Source organism: Chrysochloris asiatica, unplaced genomic scaffold (assembly GCF_000296735.1).
Source record: "Chrysochloris asiatica unplaced genomic scaffold, ChrAsi1.0 scaffold00094, whole genome shotgun sequence".
NCBI classification, from domain to species: Eukaryota; Metazoa; Chordata; class Mammalia; order Afrosoricida; family Chrysochloridae; genus Chrysochloris; species Chrysochloris asiatica.
In genome coordinates this window covers 10,253,456-10,274,177 of record NW_006408612.1, presented here as the reverse complement: position 1 = coordinate 10,274,177, position 20,722 = coordinate 10,253,456, and the positions used below count along the sequence as shown (strand labels likewise).

At 40.5% G+C, this 20,722-nt stretch overlaps 1 protein-coding gene across 1 annotated transcript in view; it reads left to right on the top strand.

Annotated features, from left to right (window-relative positions):
- PDE11A (phosphodiesterase 11A) overlaps window positions 1–20,722 on the top strand; it is a 747,671-nt gene that overhangs the window by 596,806 nt on the left and 130,143 nt on the right. Inside the window, exon 13 of the mRNA XM_006866701.1 lies at window positions 9,484–9,593. Within this exon, the coding sequence (XP_006866763.1) occupies window positions 9,484–9,593 (110 nt within the window). The remainder of the gene's footprint in view (window positions 1–9,483; window positions 9,594–20,722) is intronic.

Genomic DNA, 20,722 nt, shown 5'->3' with positions numbered 1-20,722 from the left:
AACCCCCTTGTGTATCTATAGAATACACATTCTAATTAATAAATACTCTTTATGTAAAATATGGAGTACTGGTATAACATTATAGGATAAGCACTAGACTACAAGGTCGGTTTGAACCGCAAGGTTGATGTCCCTCCAGCTGTCCCTCAGAAACCTTACACATGGTCACTATGAGTTGGAACTGATTTGATGGCGCTTAACAATAACAACAATGAAAAATATGAACACAAGGAAAAATTTTAAGTTTCCTGTAATCCCACTACTGCTCACATTTTGATGTGCATCCTAATAGTCTTTTTCCTATGAATTTATTTATATGTTTTATAAAATGGGGATATTCCATATAGACGATGTATCTTGCTTTTTGTTCTAAACCTTGATTGTAAACCAAACCTATTGCTATAGAGTTCATTTCAACTCATAGAGACCCCATAGGACAGAGTAGAGCTACTCCTTAGGTTTCTTAAGACTGTAAATCTTCACCAGAGCAGGCAGTTCATCTTTCTTCCTTGGAACGGCTGATGGATTTGAACTGCTGACCTTGTGATTAGCAGCTCAACACTTAACCCACTGTGCCACCAGGGATGCTTTTAATTGTAAAACACTGATTATTAACAGCTACCTCTTATCATCTTAGTGTTTTGCTGTAGGATAAGCACTGGATCGCAAGGTCAGTTTGAATAATAAGGTCGGTATTCAAACTCACCAGTTACTCCTCAGAAACCCTATATAGGATCGCTATGAGTCAGAACCAACTGAATGGCACTTACAACAGCCACCACTGCTTGATATACCAGAGCCATGTTTATGCTCAAAATGTCAATGACTCTGTCGTGTCAACTTCTTACTATTTAGGAATAATTTTTCACATGGAATAAAGTGCACATCAATTAACTTATTTAAGCCCTACTATCTAGCACTATCATCAAAAGAGTGTCTGAACTATAAACTATAGCATGGTGGATATGAACATGAACTCAGAGTCAGGTTGCCTGGGTCTGTTATGTTCTGATGGTGTATTCTCATGGCTCAAGATTTTCATCGATAAAACAAGAAAGAGAATAGTATCTACCTCAGGGAGTTTTGTGAGTATTAGACAAGGTAATATATTTGAAGTACTTAGAACTGTGCATGGCATATACTAAGTGGTACACAAGTGGTAACTGTTGTTAGCATAATTCCAAACCTCATTTCTCAGATGTACCAACTGCTTGATATATAACAGGTATCTGATGACATTTCTTAAATTAATGAATCCTCTATAGTACTATCAATGTTGCTATAACTGCAGTTTTTATACCTTTTTAATTCAATAGAACCACAAGACAAGAGTTATTTTTCTCTGGCCATGATATTCCGCATTCATTAGAATCACACAAGATCAATTTTTCAAATGTGGTGCATCTGAACTGATTTAAATGTCATGCTGGCTAATGATTGGATCTAAGGTATACTCAATATTCTTCTCCAGCACCATAATTCAAATGCATCAATTCTTCTCCAGTCTTCTTTATTCGTTGTCCAGCTTTTGCATTCAATGGAAGCAATTGAAAAGGCCATGGTTTGTGTCAGGTGCATCTTAGTCCTCCCAGAGGCAGCTTTGCTTTTCAAGACTTTTAAGAGGTCATTTCTTTGATCTCTTGACTTTTGTGGCATTGATTGTGGATACAAGTAAAATTAAATAATTGATGTCAATATTTTCAGATAGTAAAGTATATCATGATGTTTTTTATTGGTCCAGTTGGAGGATTGTTGTCTTCTTTATATTGAGGTGCAATCCATCAATAAGTGCCTCAGTCATCTTTACTTTCAAGTGTCATCTGTATGTCCCAGGTTGTTAATGAATCTTCCTCCAATTCTGATGTCATGATCTTCTTCATATAATCCAGCTTCTCAGATTATTTGCTAAATTTTTGAGCAAATAATTGAATAAGTAAGATGAAATAATACAGCCTTGACACTCACCTTTCCTTATTTTAAACCATGCTGTATCCGTTTGTTCTGTTTGAAGGATTGCCTCTTGGACTATGTACAGGTTCCACGTGAACACAATGAAGTGTTCTGGAATTCCCATTCTTTGCAATGCTGTCCATAATTTAGAATGCCTTTGCACAGTCAATAAAACATAAGAGAACATCTTTCTACTATTCTTTGCTTTCAGTCAAGATCCAACGAAAATAATGGGAGATCACTCATAGTCTAGGGACCCCTCTAAATCAATTTTATTGGTTTGGGTCTTTTGGAGCTCCAGTTACTTTATGCTCCAGTGATTAGGGTAGGATGTTGTTGTTGTTAGGTACCATCAAGTAGGTTCCGATTCATAGCAACCCTGTACATCAGAACAAAGTGCTACCAAGTCCTGCACCGTCCTCAAATCATTGCTGTGATTGAGCTCATTGTTGAGGCCACTGGGTCAATCCATCTCACTGACGGTAGTCCAATGAAAGGCTGTCATTGGAGGTCTGCTCAGAATGCAGTTGCATGACTTTAATGCATAGGACGAAATGGGAAGTAGGTATATATGCCTCGACCATCTCTTTCCTTAGATCTAGTGTAGGACTGCTTTATATTTCTGAGACTGACCAGGAGACAGTGCAGGTGAGGAGAAATAGTAAGCCAAACGCTAATTAAAATCCATAATTACTGGGTCAAGAACAGATAAGACATAATTGTGTTTGAAAATTGACTAAGAATAGAATAGAATAGAGTAGTCAAGGATAGGAATGTATACATTAAAATACTCTTCCTACTGTTCTCTTTTGAAAATAGCTTGTTTTCAGCAGTCACTTGAGTCTTTCTACCCAATATGGTAAATGTAAGTCTCAATGAAGAGGACTAGAAAGAAGATGGATGAGGAGGGGGAGGAGCAAATGGACATTTAGTGACAGGTGGACTGTTTCCAGGCCTGACGATTTTCAGAAACCATTTACCAGACAGCTTTAAATCACAGTCAGGAGATAGGTGCTGCTTCAGTAACTCAGGTATCACAGGCGAGGGAGGTAAATATGTTTTGTATGAATCTGGTTTTGCTGTCCTTCAGGGATTCTTTACTCAGAATCTTCAGAACTGATCTTTGAACACAATACAATTAGAGAAAAAATTCTGTAAAGAGGTTCCATTACTCTTGTCAAATTCTCAACAGTACCAATGATATAAATAGTTTAGAGGTAGAAAGAAGCAGGGAAAGAAGATGACTGTGTAGAGCAATATAGGAAAATATGTGCTACCATTTAATGGTTGGAAACTCGTGGCTTAAAATTTGTTTGGCTTTTGATGGTGAATCTATTCGATGACATTAGATTTTAACTTCTAATTAAGTTTCTAGTAGAATTAAGTTATTTTTATACTACCCATCCCTATTGTTGTGGCATTGTAGGTAAATGTGTTGGACTGCAAAGTCTCTTTGAACTGCAAGGTCGGCAGTTCAAACTCACCAGCTGCTTCTCGGGAAACCTATACAGGGTTGCTATGGGTCAGAATTGATTCCATGGCACTTAACAACAGCAACAACAAATCCTTACTATTCTGGTTCAGCAGCTAGTTGTAGTCACTAGCATTCTCACAAGCAAAATCTCAGTAGCTCTCAGGGCCCTTTCATTCTATTTATAGCACTTAATGTCCACACAGTCATTATTTTGCCCTTAATAGTCTTTCAGGATTTGCTTATTATTAACAAGATCCAAAAGGAGCTCTGGTAGCGTAGTGGTTACGAATAGGGCTGTGAACCTCAGGGTCAGCAGTTTGCAACTGCCAGCTGTTCTGTGGGAGAAAGATGAGGTTTTCTGCTCCCATAATGATTTACAGCCTTGGAAACCCTGCACAGGGTCGCTATGAGTCGGAACCAACTCCACGGCACATAACAACAACAAAATCCAAACCAACAAAGCTGACTTAAAGTTTCAAGATAACAAATAAAGACATTTATACCCCCTTCTTCTTTCAAAAATCACCCCAAAATATCAAGAGAACAAGAAGCATACTGAAATTCTACCATTCTTGGAATCATATTATATGAAAGCTGAATATAGAAGGAGGAGTGGTTTCTAACTAAGGAGAAAAAGTCAAACTCACGTGCCTTCAGTGTAGGGATAAGAAGTGGAGTTAAGAGGGCACACATGTCCCCTGGAACTTACCATGTCTCAGGAACTGGCTGCATCAGATACTATAAAAATGAGGATAAAGTGGAATAAAAGTGTAATGAAAACAGTATATTCCCAAGTTCACATTCAATCTTCCACATAGTCAGAGGATTGTGTGGCACTATAGGATCAGCAATAGACTGTGAACCACAAGGTCAGCAGTTCAAACCAACCAGCTGCTCCTCGGAAACCCCATACAGGGTTGCTATGAATTGGAACCCACTCGATGGCATTAACAACGGCAGCAACAATGATATCTTTGGAAAATATTTTGAAAGTTTATTCATGAAAGAAAACTAGCACATTATTAGACAAAGAGCAGACAACAAGAAAATGTTTATAAACTAAAAACAGACTTACTCTTGGAAAGCAAGAGGAAAACATCAACATAAACAATGGGAAAAAAAGATAAGAAATCAATACAAGTCCAAGATTCAAGATTCAACCAATTAGAGTCCAATTCAAATAGGTCAGAAAAAATAATGAACAGTAAATTGCTATTTAAGTTTTTTGTTTGTTTTTTTTAAGATTGTGCTGATGAACATGAGTCTGCAGATTGGAAAGGCTTACCAAGCATAATGAATGAAAAAACAAAAAAAAATGTTCCAAACCAAAGAATGTCTTTGTGAAACTATACAACACTAGGGCTAGAGAGGAGATTCTAAAATAGAGATTATCAAGTCACATCCAAAGTATGTAGAATAAGAATGTTGTTGTTATGTGCCATTGAGTCGGGTCCTACTCATAGCAGCCCTGTATAGGGTTTCCTAGAAGCAGCTGGTGAATTTGAGCCACCAACCTTGTGATTCAGTGCTTATCCTATAGCACCATACCAAGTGTGGTGTATATTTCTCAAAAACAACTCTGGACTCTAGAAGACAATAGCGCAGGCTTTCAAAATTCTGAGAGGAAACGTTTCAACCTAGAATTGTTAGGCAAGCTATTAGAATAAAGACATTTTCACTCATTTATTGTTTCAAAGGAGCACAGTAGCTCTGTAAGATAGACACAAGGTTAGCACTGCTAACCACAAGGTCTGTGGTTTGATCCCACCAGCTGCTCGGCATTGGAAGTTGAGGTTTTCTTCTTCCAAAAATATTTTCAGGATCACTATGAGTCAGAACCAACTCAACAGCGCTTAACAAGAAGGTCTCAACAAAAATTTTCTCTACTTTTGTTTTTGTTGTTAGGTGCCAGCCAGTCAGTTCTGATTTGTAGGGAACTTCTGAACAACAGAGCAACACAATGGCCCTGCCCATCCTAACGATCACTGTTACCCTTGAACCTACTGCTGCTGTCACTGTGTCCATCCATCTTGTTGGAAGTCTGCTTTTTAGCTGACTCTCAATTTTACCTAGCATGATGTCCTTCTCCAGAGACTGGTCCCTCCTGATAACATCTCTGAGATTTGAGAAACCAAGTCTCAGCATCCTGGCTTCTAAGGAGCATTCTGGCTGTACTTCTTCCAACACAGATTTGTTTGTTCTTCTAGCAATCCATGGTACTTTCAATATTCTTCTCCAACACCATAACTCAAATGCATCAGTTCTTCTGTGATCTTCCTTATTCACTCATAGAAGTAGCAGTCAAGAAATCAAACGACATATTGCATTAAGCAAATCAGATGCACAAGACCTCTTTGAAGTGATCAAGAGCAAAAGTGTCCGTTTGAGGACTAAGGTACACCCGACCCAAGCCATAGTATTGTCATTAGCTTCATATGCATGTGGAAGTTATCTACGCTAGTGTTTAAAAATTAACACTTTTTCATGAAGTCACAGGAAGATGTGTGCCTGCAAAATGAGCGAGTCAACAAGGAAAGAGAAAGATGGGGACTGCAGAGGTAGGAGACCAACTCAAGAAAGGAGAGAGGAACTTCTTACCCCAGATGATGTTGAGGGGAATCCCAGGAGAAAAATAGCAAAACCAAAGCCACTGCCTTCAAGTCACTTCTGATTCGTAGTGACAGAGTAGAACTGCTCCTTATGGTTTCTGAGACTGTAAACTTTACAAAAGCAGACAACCTCATCTTCTCCCATGGAGCGACTAGTGGGTTTGAGCCACAGACCTTGCATTTAGCAATCCAATGCTTAACCTACAGGGCCCCTTCCCCAGCAAGGAAGCTGGCAGGGAAAAACAACAACAACAACAAACAAACAAACAAACAAAAAAGAGAGAGAATTCAGACTAAACAGCAGGATCCGAGCTACAAGAGAGAGTCCCTAAGGCGGGAAGGGATCTAATAAAAGATCTGACGGTTTTGACCCCATTTGGGAGTCCTGGTATGGTGCTGTGGGTTAATGCGCCAGACTGCAAAGCCATTTGAACTGCAAGGTTGGTGGTTCAAATTCACCAGCTGCTCCTGGGAAACCCTATATAGGGTCACTATGGGTCAGAACCAACTTGATGGCACTTAACAAAAAGAACAAACTTGTTTTGACAAGCATTTCACAGAGGTCTGAGCATGAGAAGACTAATCAGATGTTCAAAGAAATCTTAACTAGGGAAATGCAAATATTTACATAAGAAAGAAAACACAATCATTGGACACTGGTTGGATCTGCAGTGGTTAGCAGTTATAGAGCAGAAACACAGTGAGGAAAGCAGGGAGTCTGCGGGGAGGGGAGAAAAGGTGAGTGGTGTTGTTGTTGTCAAGTGCCCTCAAGTCGATTCTGACCCATAGCGACCCAGTATAGGGTTTCCAAGGAACAGCTGGTGAGCTTAAACCACCTACCTTGCAGTTCAAACGGCTTTGCTGTCTGGCGCATTAACCCACAGCGCCACGCTAGGACTCTGGCACCAGTAGGCTAGGAGGGTGCCAGTCTCTACCACTTACTCATTGTGAGATCCGTGTATGATATTTATTCTCTCTATAACTTAGTTTCCTTATTTAAAATTGGGAATAATGGTTCCTACCTCACAGGACTGTTATAACAACTAAATAAGTTAAATAGTTGTCAAGGTCTTAAGACAGTGCCTGGCACACAGGAAGGTGTATACAAGTACTTGATGAATAATCAAGCTAAAACTATGTGCATGTTATGTAGAATTATGGTGGCAAATACTTACCAAATTAGGTTAAAAATGAAAATAAAAAGTGGTTTTCTGTGGGGAAACAAGAAAAAGAAAGCTGATTTTGGTTCTAAGTCTTGAAATAGGATTTGAATTTTATAAAAACCATTGTAGGTAATATTTTTAAAGTTTTGATTTCTTTTATTGTTGCTCCTGAGAATATGCACAGCAATGTGTGCACCAACTTCACAGTGTTTATGTGTACAATTCTGTGGCTTTGACTACATACTTTGAATTGTGCAACACTCTTACCCTTTCCTGAGCTGTTCCTCTCTGATTAACATAAACTCATCATCCCCTAAGGTTACTATTTAACATTTCAAGTTGCTGTTGTCAATTTAATCATGTAGGTAGCTCCTAAATGAGCATAATGCACAAGCAGACATTTTTAGACAGCTAAGCTAACCTATTGCTTGATGTTAAGATGTTAGGGGCTAGTTTTGATTTAAGTTGTAAAAATGATCTCAGGGAAATAGTTTCAGGGGTTCATCCAGAGACACGACTCCGAAAAGTCTGGAGTTCATGAGAATTTGAAATTCTGTTCTGCATTTTCTCGCTTTTGATCAGGATTCCTCATTAAAATCTTTGATCAAAATGTTCAGTAGTGATTATTGTTGTTGCTGTGTTCCGTGGATCCAACTCATAACGACCCTGTATAGGTTTTCCAAGGCTGTAACTCTTTACGGGAGTAGAAAGCCTTATCTTTCTCCTGGGGAACAGCTGGTAATTTTGAACTGCTGACCTTGCGGTTCACAGCCCAATTCATAACCACTACGCTACCGGGGCACAATCCAGCTCTTCTTATGGCAAAAGTGGCTGTTGTTCACGGTGGCAATCAGCCACACATTTCTACCTCCTATTCCTGACTCTTCTTCCTCTATTGATCCAGGTGATAAAGATCATACAGATAACATTTTGAATACAATAGAACTACTAAGAAAAGCCAACAATCAACTCTAAATTATAAAGGGGCACAAACTTTGACACAGACGATTTCATAGCCCCAGATAATTTATTAACATCTTCATTTGCTGTACAAATGAAATTATATGTATTTCTAAGTTTAAGAGTGGCCCCGAGTCCACTTTTACAAATAAAATTGTCAACACAGGACACTATGAGTTACACTGCAGTGAAGGCATGACTAATGCAAACGTAACGTGTTTGTTGCTCTAAGGAAAGTGTCTTACAGACACCAGCTAGTTAGTCCAGCTTTGGAGGAGAAAACACACATGAAAAGTGAAGCAATGTAAATCCTACCTCTCCTCCCCCTGCCTTCTGAGAAAGATTTTAATAAGTAATGAAATGGGAAGCTTATAAAGTAAAAGAGGAAAAGACATAAAGCCTGTGATTCCAGAAAATGCCCAGGCCTGCTTTCCCAGTGGTCTCTTTCTTCTTCAAAACTAATGAAAGAGCCAGCAGGACTCAAAGAACCATTTCTGCTCTGAGTTACATAATTATATCAAAATTATTTCCAAAATATATCAGCCCCCACCCATGCATTTCACAGGCAAATTACCATGACACTTGATCCTCAATCTGAAGTGCCTAAGCCCTTGCCAAATTCTACTTTTCCAGTTAACTGTCGTCAAGTGGGTTCCAACTCATAGTTACCCTGTGTAGGGTTTCTTAGGAACGGTTGGTGGGTTTGAGCTGCCGACCTTATGGTTAGCAATCCATTGCTTATCCTATCTCACCACACCAGCATGGCCTTATTAACTGCAGAAAGTTCAACTGTTCAGCAAATGAATACTGAAATGAGGCATATATAAAGAACTTTCAAAATGTCATCTGATAGCACTTTGAACACTTCCAAGTTGTTTCTTTTAATACTTTGTTATTTTTTGCCTGCTTTCATTTGAATGGTATCTGGTGGATTCAACCTTCAGTTCTCAAGTAACATCGGCTCTTTGCCTCCAGCTAAACACAATGCTCAGTAAAAGGTAGAGTAGAAGACCACAGTGTGCTCTGGTCCTTTGCCAAACTCCTTTATCTGGAGAGTGCAAACGCCGCTCTAGAAAGGCTACAGAATCTTTGAAACTTTGTCGTGGTATGGTGGCATGGGCCACTGTGCCAGCGAGCTCATTCATCACTTTGGGGACCTTAGGCTGTGCAACCGGCCACCCAACTTACTGTTATCCAAGGATTGGCAGTTAATCATTTCCTTAAATTATGCAGGTTTGAGAACAGAGTTGATTGCTTCTCAGCTGACCAGCAATATCCATCCTCCCTGCCCCCCACAGTGACGATTGCCATTTTGCCTTCTTCCCAGACTGCTGGGTTTCAACAGATTCTGACCGAGGTGGAAATTTTAGCGGTGATTGTGGGCTGCTTGTGTCACGACCTCGACCACAGGGGAACCAACAATGCCTTCCAAGCTAAGTAAGTGCTCTAATTGTTGTTATTTTAATGCATTTGCCTTTCTGTTCAGAGCCAAAGGTGATGAGTGCTAAAGAGTAAAGCATTAATTTCTGGCATCTGAGGCCAAGGCCATGCAGTTTGGGCGTGTATGTGTCATGGGGCCCATCCATCTTTATAATTCCCTATTCTTCTTTTAATTGCAAATTTGCCCTTCATGTCATGCTTGTTGATTTGGTCTGTCTCTGTTGACCTCAGTCAGATAACAAAGCTCAGTTTTTAAAAGGGCCATCTTTTTTCCTCTCTCTCTCCCAGAATATTTGCTTCCATGGTATTATAAAGCTTCTTGAAACTACGACTCTCAAAATCCAGCTTCGTGACTATTAAAATAAAAATATTCTTAGGAAATGTTATGAAGCAAAATATCTCTTGCTTGCCCAGTAGGATCTCTTTCTGGGAGTGTTTGGATGTTGAATCCTGTATAAATCCTGTATAAGTAAAGCAACAAACAGGGAGTACAGTCTCTGCTCCTCTCATTCCAACTCCCAAAGAAAGGTGGGGAGCAAAGGAGTTACAGAAATGCTGGCAGTAGGTAACCACCTGCTACATACATAATGTGCAAAGACAAACTAATTTGTGCTGAAGGAAATTGTAGCGCTGTAGGAAGGAGCTCTGGTAACATGGTTACGGATCCGGCTGTGTACTGCAAGGTCAGCAGTTTGAATCTACTGACAAACTTTCTCCTGCTGTTCCGCAGGAGAAAGATGAGGCTTTCTGCTCCTGTAAAGATTTACAGCTTTGGAAACCCTGTACAAGGTCACTATGATTCGGAACCAACTCCACAGCACATAACCACCACTACTACAGGATAAGCACCAGACCGTAAGGTCAGGTTGAACAACAAGATCAGTAGTTCAAACCCACCAGTCAGTCTTTGTAAACCCTATATGCAGTCGCTAAGTTTGAACCTACGCTACAGCACTTAATAACAACAACCAAGGAAGTTGTAGAGTCTCAGGGTGGTGCAAGGTGGTACAAGAGTTTGGTTAATGCTTGCTTTAACAGAAAAATTGAAGGTTGGAATTGTCCCAGAAGCACGTCATAAGAAAGGTCTGGTGATGGACTTCCAGAAAGTCAGCTACTAAAAACCTTATGGAGTATGCTTCTATCCTGATACACAATGGGAATCCATGAGTCATTGCCCAATTGATAGCAACTGGATGTTTCAGCAAGTTGTGCTGGTCAATATAGCTTTTGCCTGATGGTTCACATGTGGCCAAGGCCACAGGGTGCAGAAAATAAGACCTAAACTCAGGTCTCCTGACTCGTATACTGGGTCCAGTTTTAACATTGCGTCTCAAAATGAAATGGAAGAGAAAAGTTTAGGGGTGGAGTGGTCGGTGAAGGGTTCAACAAAGAGGTAAAACTAACTTTCAGGTGATTCACTGCAAAATCCTCAGAACAGTTCCACCTCTATAATCTGAAACTCGTAACTTCCTGTTTAGGGACAACAGGATACTTTCAATTCAGCACTCTTCTTGTTCCCCCAAATACTTACCCACTGAGAGGTGGAAGTCCTGGGCCCTTGCTTTTGTTCCAGGTATAGCAAATGAATGTTGACCTTATGTCCTTTCCTGCCTATCCTATATCCTGCATCCCATCACTTCAAACTTCTCTTCAGAATCACCTAAATGTCTTGACCCTCTTAACTTTCTTACACGTCTACACCACAAAAGTAGCCCTAGTTCAGTGTAGCAATTTGGCATCTCACTGCTTTACTTAAACCCTTAAAAACCTCAGGAGAAGTCACAATTATGAGTTTGGGACATATCAAATTTGTGTTCTCCCTACCCAGATGGGCATCCAGCACTGCCCAGCAATCTTTCTATGTCCCTGCTGGCTCCATTCCCCATTGCTCTAAGCAAGTTATCTATACCAAATGTTCTCTCTTCCTATACCACTTCTTTCTCCACGACCTCCCTCAAGCCACTCAGAAGATGACCTTGCCTCCTACTTCACAAAGAAAATTGAGGCCATCAATCGACAGCTCCCTCAATCTCCTCCCCTACCACCTGCAAACTTATCTATCTGTCCCTTTGACTCCTATCACAGTGAAGGGGCTGTTCTTCTTCTCATGTGAGTCAAATCCCTGTGGCTCCCCTTGGTGCCTTTCCCTACTACCTCCTCAGGGATCTCGCTCCATCAATCTTCCTTTCTCTCCCCTGTATCAACCTTCCCTTCCTGTGGCTCTTACATCCTATTAACGTGAACAACAACAAAGTAAGACGCTTTAATCTCCATTTCTCCCTCTCGCCACCCTTCTATTTCTCTTCTTTACCTCACAGTCGAGTTTCTCTGGAAAGTTGTCTATGTTCACTTTCCCCAACCCTTTCTTTCCACATGGCTTCCAATTCTACCTTACTAGGGAAAATCATTCATGTCATCAATAATTCCTTTTCCCAAAGTTGATGGACCCTCTATTGTCTTTTTTTGATATGTTTTGGCATAAGATATATTTTACTTACCCTTCCTTCCTGAAACTCTCTCTCTTTCTTTGTCTCCCTAACAAAGGATTTTCCTCCACATTTTCCTTCTCCATCTGCTTCAAGATCTCTGTCCCCTGCCTACTTTTTCACTGTAGGTGTTCTATACTGTCATTAATTCAGATGCACCCCAAATCCATATTTTTGAACCATAAAGCTCTGCTTATCTCCAGGAGCTTGTTCCAGCTGATTGAGGAGACCTCCCATTCAAAGTCTTATAGTCGCCCAGTCTGTCTTCTCCTTCGAACTTGTCCCTCTGTCTCCTATTCTCTAGCACAGTTAAAGGAGATTTTATTTTAATGTAGCTTTTCAATAAACATCAACTTTCCTTTGTTTCTTAAACAGGTGTCAACTTTTACAGATTCTTATATAGTTTTTATGAACATAGGTTTGATGCTATAGGATAGATAGTGTCCCTAAGACCTACTATTAAGTATAAGCTGTATGTGCCTACATTAAAGAGTCTGACACATCACTGTTTTTGAGCTCTTATCTGCATTAATTAATTAAGGACTCCTCTCTCTCTCAGGTCCAAGGCATGATTCTTAACATGTCTTCCTCTAACACTCTCTCTCTCTCTCTAGCCTCTTAACAATGTACTTACACGTAAAGTAGAGCTAGATGTGGTAACGTGTCTGTAAAATAAGAGAAAGGTCTTTGAGTGTTATCTTAATCGTTACAGGCACAGTACTTGTACTCAGATACCAGTGACTCCCTCCCCAGAGAGACTGTCTGTCCCACTGAAAGAGGCAGCTCTGTGTATTTTTGACCCCCTCAGCTGTTTGGACCAAGAGTAGACCCTTAATCAAAACCAGGCCAGTCATTTTTTAACTCCCAGGAATTACCATGATATTTGGGTCAGTTTGCTATGGGGACCCAAGTTACAGATCCATGTAAACTTGAGAGCAGAGGCTGATATTTTGGAAAAACTGTGGATGAGAGAAAAACACATTAGGTTTCCAGAGAGAAGAATGAAGCAGATATTCTAAAAGGAGCAGAAAGTAAAAACTATGTAGCCCTAGAGGAAGACAGAGGAAAAGCTATCTTGATCCCTAGCTTTCTTCAACTCTACTATTTGCAGGAGACACAGCCATACTTGTGATAATTGGGTTCCCTGAGAGTCATCAAGACAGATTCTCCTCAGAAACCCTCTAAAGGTGGCTCTGAGTTGGAACTGCCTCCACAGCACTTAACAACAATTGTGTCATCCGTAGCATTTAATTCACCTCTTTCTTAGTAATGCTAGTTCTACTTCATTTCTGTTCTTTGCAATTAAGGGTCCCTGAGATGATGCGGAAAACTATAATTTATTTCTTGTTTACTATGTTTCAAGCCCTCACCAACATCCCTGTGGGGAAGATAACTTTATCTCCATTTTGTAGGAGGAAACCAAACCTGAGTGAGATAGGACCATGCCCTAGTCGATACATTTAGAATGTGGACTAGATGGTGTTTGGACCTGGAATGTTGGATTGCAATAGTCATTCTTTAACCACTCTATCATATCATATTCCCCTTGATTGAAGATATCTAGTTTGGACCTTTGAGCTTCTAGTTTATTGGTTAGATACATGAGCCAGATACATGAGCTCTGGAAATCTAAAATATATTTGACATCTAGCAATTCAAGATATGAGTCATAAAAATCATAGAACTGAATTGCTGTTGTTGTTAAGTGTTGTTGAGTCAATTCCAACTCATAGTGACCCTGTATTAGGTATCCAAGTAGTGGCTGGTGAGTTTGAACCACCGACCTTGTGGTTCAAACAGACCTTTTGGTCCAGTGCATTATCTTGCAGCACCAACCAAAACTGAACTAGACATCTTTCAATGTCTTAATTTTATAAAATTGGAAAGTGAGACCCTGTTATAGTTGGAATTGTGTCACCCAGAGAATTATGTTGAAGCCCTAACCCTTTTACTTGTAAATATGATAGAGGTTTTCTTTTGCTAATGAGGTCATATTGAAATCTGGTGGGTCCTAACCCTAATCCCTCTGAGTGGTGTCTTATAAAAAGAGCAGAATAGATCCAGATACACACAGGGGAAAGATGAACACCAAGTGAAGAGATATCTTCAAGGAGTCAAGGAATGCCCAGGAGTTACCAGTAATAAAGGACTCTACCATAGAGCCTGTCAGAATTTAGACTTTTAGCCTTCAAAACTGTGACTAAAATCAATTTCTGTTCTCTAAAGCCACCTACTTGTGGGGAAGTTTGTTTTGTTTTTTTGTGGTAGCAGCATGAACAAATTAAATTGTCCCCAAACCTCAAGTAGCTTGCATAAGTTTGAGCAGCTTTTGTACCATACTTATTCCCAAAAAATTTTAACATAAAATCTTTCTCTTTCAAGTTATTATATTTTTCCTCCAGACAATTAACATCTATACAATTCATCACAACTTACCAGTTCCTGGGATGGCCATCAGCCATGTACCTATGTAATGGAGTCACTTTTAAACTTAGGACACCTAATACCACCGCCCAACCCCAGTTAAAATTCCCTTCAACAATAAATACAGGAAAAGATCCTGGTGAAGGAAAAACCTCTGCCATTTGTCAGCTCTGTTTCATGATGACCTGAAAGGACAGAGTAGAATGGTTCTGTGGGGTTTCCAAAGCTGTCATCTTTATGGAAGAGCCCTGGTGTGTCACCATAGAATGAGTACTGGATTGCTAACTGGAAGGTCAGTGCTCCAAACCCACCAGCTACTCCTGGGAAAGCCTATACAAGATCACTATGAGTCAGAACTTACTATAGGGCAGTTAACAGCAACAATCTTTATGGAAGAAGACTGCCACATCTTTTTCCCATGGAGCAGCAGCTGGTGGGTTCGATCTGCCAATCTTTGAGTTAGCAACTGAGCAGAGCTCTTGACCACTGCATCACCATGGCTCCTCCTAGTGAGGGAACTACATTTTTATTGATTAAAATAAGATCTATTCAGTGAGCATGAACAATGGTTCAGAAATTTCCTAAAAATAATTCTATAGTCTTATCTCCTTTCTTATTCTGCCAAATTGGGGTGTTTTCTACATGCAAGTTACTGTGCTAGACACAGTGGTGGAAATAGAGAAATAAAGCAGAGTCCCGAATCCCTGCCCTTCAAGTGCAGTCTAATTCCAGCCTTTCTAGTGATCTCAAATGGGATTGAAATACACCAATTATTATGTAACAAAGCATATGCTACCTTTCCCCCCCAACACATATAAGGCTATAAAAGAAAGAAGAGACATTTAGCAAACTGCCTCGACAATAAAAAGTTGTGACTTCCATTATAGCATAAATAATTTATTCTCTTAGCCTTTTGATAAGTGAACCCTTGCATTTTCATAGTTTACTCTTAATTTTTAAGATTGGAGTACATGCAGTGAGTGATCAATAGGTAGAGAGAGCAAAGATACCACAGTGCTTTGAAATGACTCTGTTCACACCTCTCCCCCATTTTCTCTAGGGACGATGTTTCCTGCTCATCCCCCTCTCTATTACAGCTGCCCCTGATGATTAAATATCAGTACCAAGCAGCCTTGTAGCAGATTCTCCTAGGAGACTTCTCCTATTCATTTCTAGCATAATCTCTTATACTCATTTCTTGGGAATGAAAACCCATCTTGTCGCTTTCGGCCAGGTCCCAGAAGTGAGATACTGGGGCACATTAATCTGCAGTGACAGCCTAATCCCATTCCTCACCACCTCCCAACAATTCTCAATTTCCTAATTACCTTTCATAGTTTTCCTTTTTAAAGTTTCCTTTCAGCCATGGCTGCACACTACCATTAAGTCTCTTTTTCAAGGAATATTCATATCCAGGGAAGTTATGAAGGGACATTTCCTTTTGCACGCTGATTTTCAGTGTCTGCCAATTTCAGAGTTTCCACTTTGACTTTTCTTTTGAATACATTTCCACTTAGAGTGCTGCTTGTCCAAATGAGAAACTTGAGTTCATTCAAATGACCTAGTCAATAATGCACATCAGAGGTCATCACATATAGAAATGCACGTGTAATTACAAAGTTTGAATATGTTTCTCTCCCTCTCCCTTTCTCTCATCATCTTGCTCCATCAGACATATTTTTTATCTTATTCTCACAACTGGGAGTGTGGTGGCTCTGTAGGATAAGCACTGAACTACGAATCGCAAGGTCCACGGTTCTAGGCCACCAACTGCTCCAGGGGAAAGATGAGTCTCTTTGCTCCCTCAAACATTTACCACCTCAGAAATCCTATACAGAGTCAGAACTGACTCGACTGTATTTAACAACAACAATTTTCACAGCGACAGTGTGTGCACCTGCCAAAGCTACTTACATGAGGAATATACTACCTCAGATGACTAAAATGAAGTTTGGTGGGGGTAAAACCCATTTTGATATGGATTTATTTTTCACACTTTTCATGAGAAATTAGACTATAACCTTTGTACAAAGTATATTACATGAAAGATAGTGACTTCTGAAAAAAAAAAAAAAAAAAAGAGGTTTTGTGATCAAATAAGACTAAACAATGCTGCCTATTCTATTTTCCTCCAGTGGTACCACAGTGCGTACTGACATCGCTCAGAAATTCTGCAGTAACGAAATAGCAGTAGCATTCACAGGAGCCCTCAGGGAACGTGGGCACTGTCAGAGGCTGTGACACCAAAATGATGCTAGGGTCTATAGTGGCAGCAGCAAGCATGTGTCACAGGGAGAGGGGCTGCCAGAGCAGCGGTGTCACTAGCGTTGGTGTGAGAATTCATCACACATCCCCCAGTCAGGGTGTGGGCAGTCAGGGCTTACCACTGGACAGAGAAAGGGATCTCTGTCCTATCCAATATGAGAGAGGAGCCATGAGGTGTCCACTGAAAGGAAGGGGACTGGGGGCCCCGTAGTGTTCAGACCAGGCCAGTCTGCTCTGAGGTGGGGGGCTGACACCATGAGTTAAGGTGCTGGGTGACGTGACACCACTGAGAAACCAGCATTTCCCAAACTGATTTGACTACCAAACGCTCTTTACTTCTGCCCATGATGCCATTTATTCTGTAGAATACTTTTTGATAGAGCTTGTTCTAACAGATAAAAAAAATTGGGGGTGGGGGGTGGGGAAGGCATTTACATCAGGTTCCAAAGGTTGTGGACTTGACTCTTGGTGATCTTAGGAGGTCATCAATATAAAAAGGCAGATTTAGGTAGTACTTTCTGAGCCTCAGCTTGAGAGAAAAAGCACCGAGAGGTTTTGCAGTCTTAGAAAATCTGATAGGCGCCAAGTCTCATTGCATAAATATGGGATCCATGTGGAAATGGAAGCAATCTTGCTTATTGAATTTTTCACTAGAAAACGCAAAGTAGCGCTAATATCATGCTTTATTCGTTTAATGTACCTTGTTTGCAGAAGGTGAGAATTGATAGTACCAAACTGAACAGAAAAGCCCCCAACACAATGATAGCAGTGGTGGGCTCTGTTGGAGTATTCATAAAAGGCTTTAGACCCCAGCAAGACCCATGCTACTTTACACCTCTCTATAGTCCCATACTTGTTTAATTTGTATGCTGAGCAAATAATACGAGAAGCTGGGTTCTATGAAGAAAAACATGGCGTCAGGATTGGTGGAAGACTCATTAACAACCTGCGACATGCTGATGATACAAACTTGCTTGCTGAAAGTGAAGAGGACTTGAAACATATACTTATGAAGATCACAGAGCACAGCCTTCGATATGGATTACATCTCAATGTTAAGAAAACAAAAATCCTCACCACTGAACCAATAAACAGCATTCTTATCAATGGAGAAGAGATTGAAGTTGTCAAGGACTTCATTCTTCTTGGATCAACTGTCAACACTCGTGGAAGCAGTGGTCAAGAGATCAGATGACGTATTGCATTAGGCAAATCTGCTGCACAGGAACTTTTTAAAGTACTGAAGAGCAGAGATGTCAGCTTGAGGACTAAGGTGAGCCTGACCCAAGCCATGGCATTTTCAATAACCTCATATGGATGCGAAAGCTGGACAGTGAATAAGGAAGATCATAGAAGAATTGATGCCTTTGAGTTGTGGTGTTGGAGGAGAATACTGAAAATGCCGTGGATTGCCAAAAGAACCAATAGATCTGTTTTGGAAGAAGTGCAACCAGAGTGCTCCTTGGAGGCCAAGATGGCTAAGCTTCGTCTCTCCTACTTTGGAGACATTGTTCAGAGAGAACAGTCACTGGAGAAGGATGTCATGCTGGGTAAGATGGAGGGTCAGAGAAAAAGAGGAAGACTCCCAACGAGATGGATCAGCCAGGTGGCATCATTGATGGACTCAAGTGTGGCAGCGGTAGTGAGGTTGGCCCAGGATCGGATATTGTTTCGTTCTGCTGTGCATGGGGTCGCTATGAGTCGGCTCCGACTCGATGGCACCTGACAACAACAACAACAACAGCCCCAGTAGATTTGATTCTGTCTGTAAAGCACGCAACAAGGACCCAACTCTCATTTCTTCAGTGGAGACTTCCATGGAGCAAGAACCAGGTTCCTGAACTCCTTACTTATACTCTGCCTCATGGTTATTTGTTATCCACCGTGTTGCACTGTAAACTTCCTCAGGACAGGAGCCATGTATTTTCATCTTGGTATTCCACATCCCTGAGGCCTGCCATCCACCACTTGTCTGTCAGTTTGCATCCTGTGGCGGCTCGCATGTTGTTATGCCACTGGTATTTTAAATGCCAAAAGGGTCACCCATAGTGGACTTGGGAAGAGCTGCCTCCTCAAAGTAGAGTTGACCATGGAGTAAAACATTCAAGACCTTCATTTGCTAATAGGCCAAAACTCAAAATGAAGAGAGACAGCTGAAAACAACCATAAATAATTGGAACATGGAAACTACAGTGACTCTAGGAAAATGGAAGTTATAAAAAAAGGAAATGGAATGCCTAAAGATTGACATCCTAGGCATTAGTGAGCTAAAATGGACTGGTATTGGCCATTTTGTATCTGAAAAGCATATGGTTTACTATGCCAAGAACAACAAATTCAAGAGGAATGACGTAACATTCATCATCAAAAAGAACATTTCTAGCTCTATCTTGAAGTACAATGCTGTCTGTGATAGGAAAATATCCATACATGTACAAGGAAAACCAGTTAACACCACTGTTACTCAAAAGCATGTTCCAACCACTAAAGCTAGTGGTCTTCCTCTTTCTTTCTGACCCTCCACCTTACCAAACATGATATCCTTCTCCAATGACTGGTCCCTCCTGACAATACATCCGAAATACTAGGGACAAAGTTTGGCCATCTTGGCCTCCAAGTAGCACTCTAGCTGCACTTCTTCCAAAACAGATCTGTTGGTTCTATGGGTATCCCATGGCACTTTCAATATTCTCCTCCAACATCATAACTCAAAAGCATCAATTCTTCCATGGTCTTCCTTACTCACTGTCCAGCTTTTGCATGCATATGAGGTTATCGAAAATACCATAGTTTGGGTCAGGCACACCTTAGTCTTCAAGGTGACATCTTTGCTCTTCAACACTTTAAAAAGGTCTTGTGCAACACATTTGCCTAATGCACTGCGTCGTTTGAGTTCTTGACTGCTGATCCCTTGAGTGTTGATAGTTGATCCAAGAAGACTGAAGTCCTTGACAACTTCAATCTTTTCTCCATTGATAAGAATGTTGTTTATTGGTCCAGTGGTGAGGATTTTTGTTTTCTTGACATTGAGATGTAATCCATACCAAAGGCTGTGCTCTTTGATCTTCATCAGTAAATGTTTTAAGTCCTCTTCACTTTCAGCAAGCAAGATTGTATCATCTGCATATCGCAGGTTGTTAATGAGACTTCCTCCAATCCTGATGCCACGTTTTTCTTCATATAAGCCAGCTTCTAGGATTATTTGCTGAGCATACAGGTTGAATAAGTATGGTGAAAGAATACAACCTTGTTGTACACCTTTCTTAATTTTAAACCAATCAGTGTTCCCATGTTCTGTTTGAACAACGGCCTCTTGGTCCAGGTACAGATTCCTCATGAGCACAGTTAAGTGTTCCAGAATACTCATACTTCACAATGTTGTACATAGCTTGTCATGATCCACACAATAGAAAGCCTTTGTGTAGTCAATAGCACAGGTAAACATCTTTCTGATATTTTCTGCTTTTAGCCAAGATCCATCAGACATCAGCAATGATATCCCTCGTTCCACAGCCTCTTCTGAATCCAGCTTGAACCTCTGGATGTTCTCTGTCAATGTATGATTGTAGCCGTTTCTGTATTACCTTTAGCAAAACTGTACTAGCATGGGATATCAAAGAGATTGTTGGATGATTTCCACATTCCCTTGGGTCTCCTCTCTTTGGAATGGGCACAAATATGGATCTTTTCCAATCAGTCAGTCCGATAGTGGTCTTCCAAATTTCTTTGCAAAGATGAGTGAGTGCCTCCTGTGCCACCTCACTTTCTTGAAAGATTTCAATTTTTATTCCATCAATTCCTGATACCTTGTTCTTTGCCAATTCCTTTAATGCACCTTGGACTTCCTCCTTCAGTATCATTGGCTCTTGGTCATATGCTACCTCTTGAAATGGTTGAACATTAACCATTTCCTTTTGGTACAGTACTCTGTGTATTCCTTCCATCTTCTCT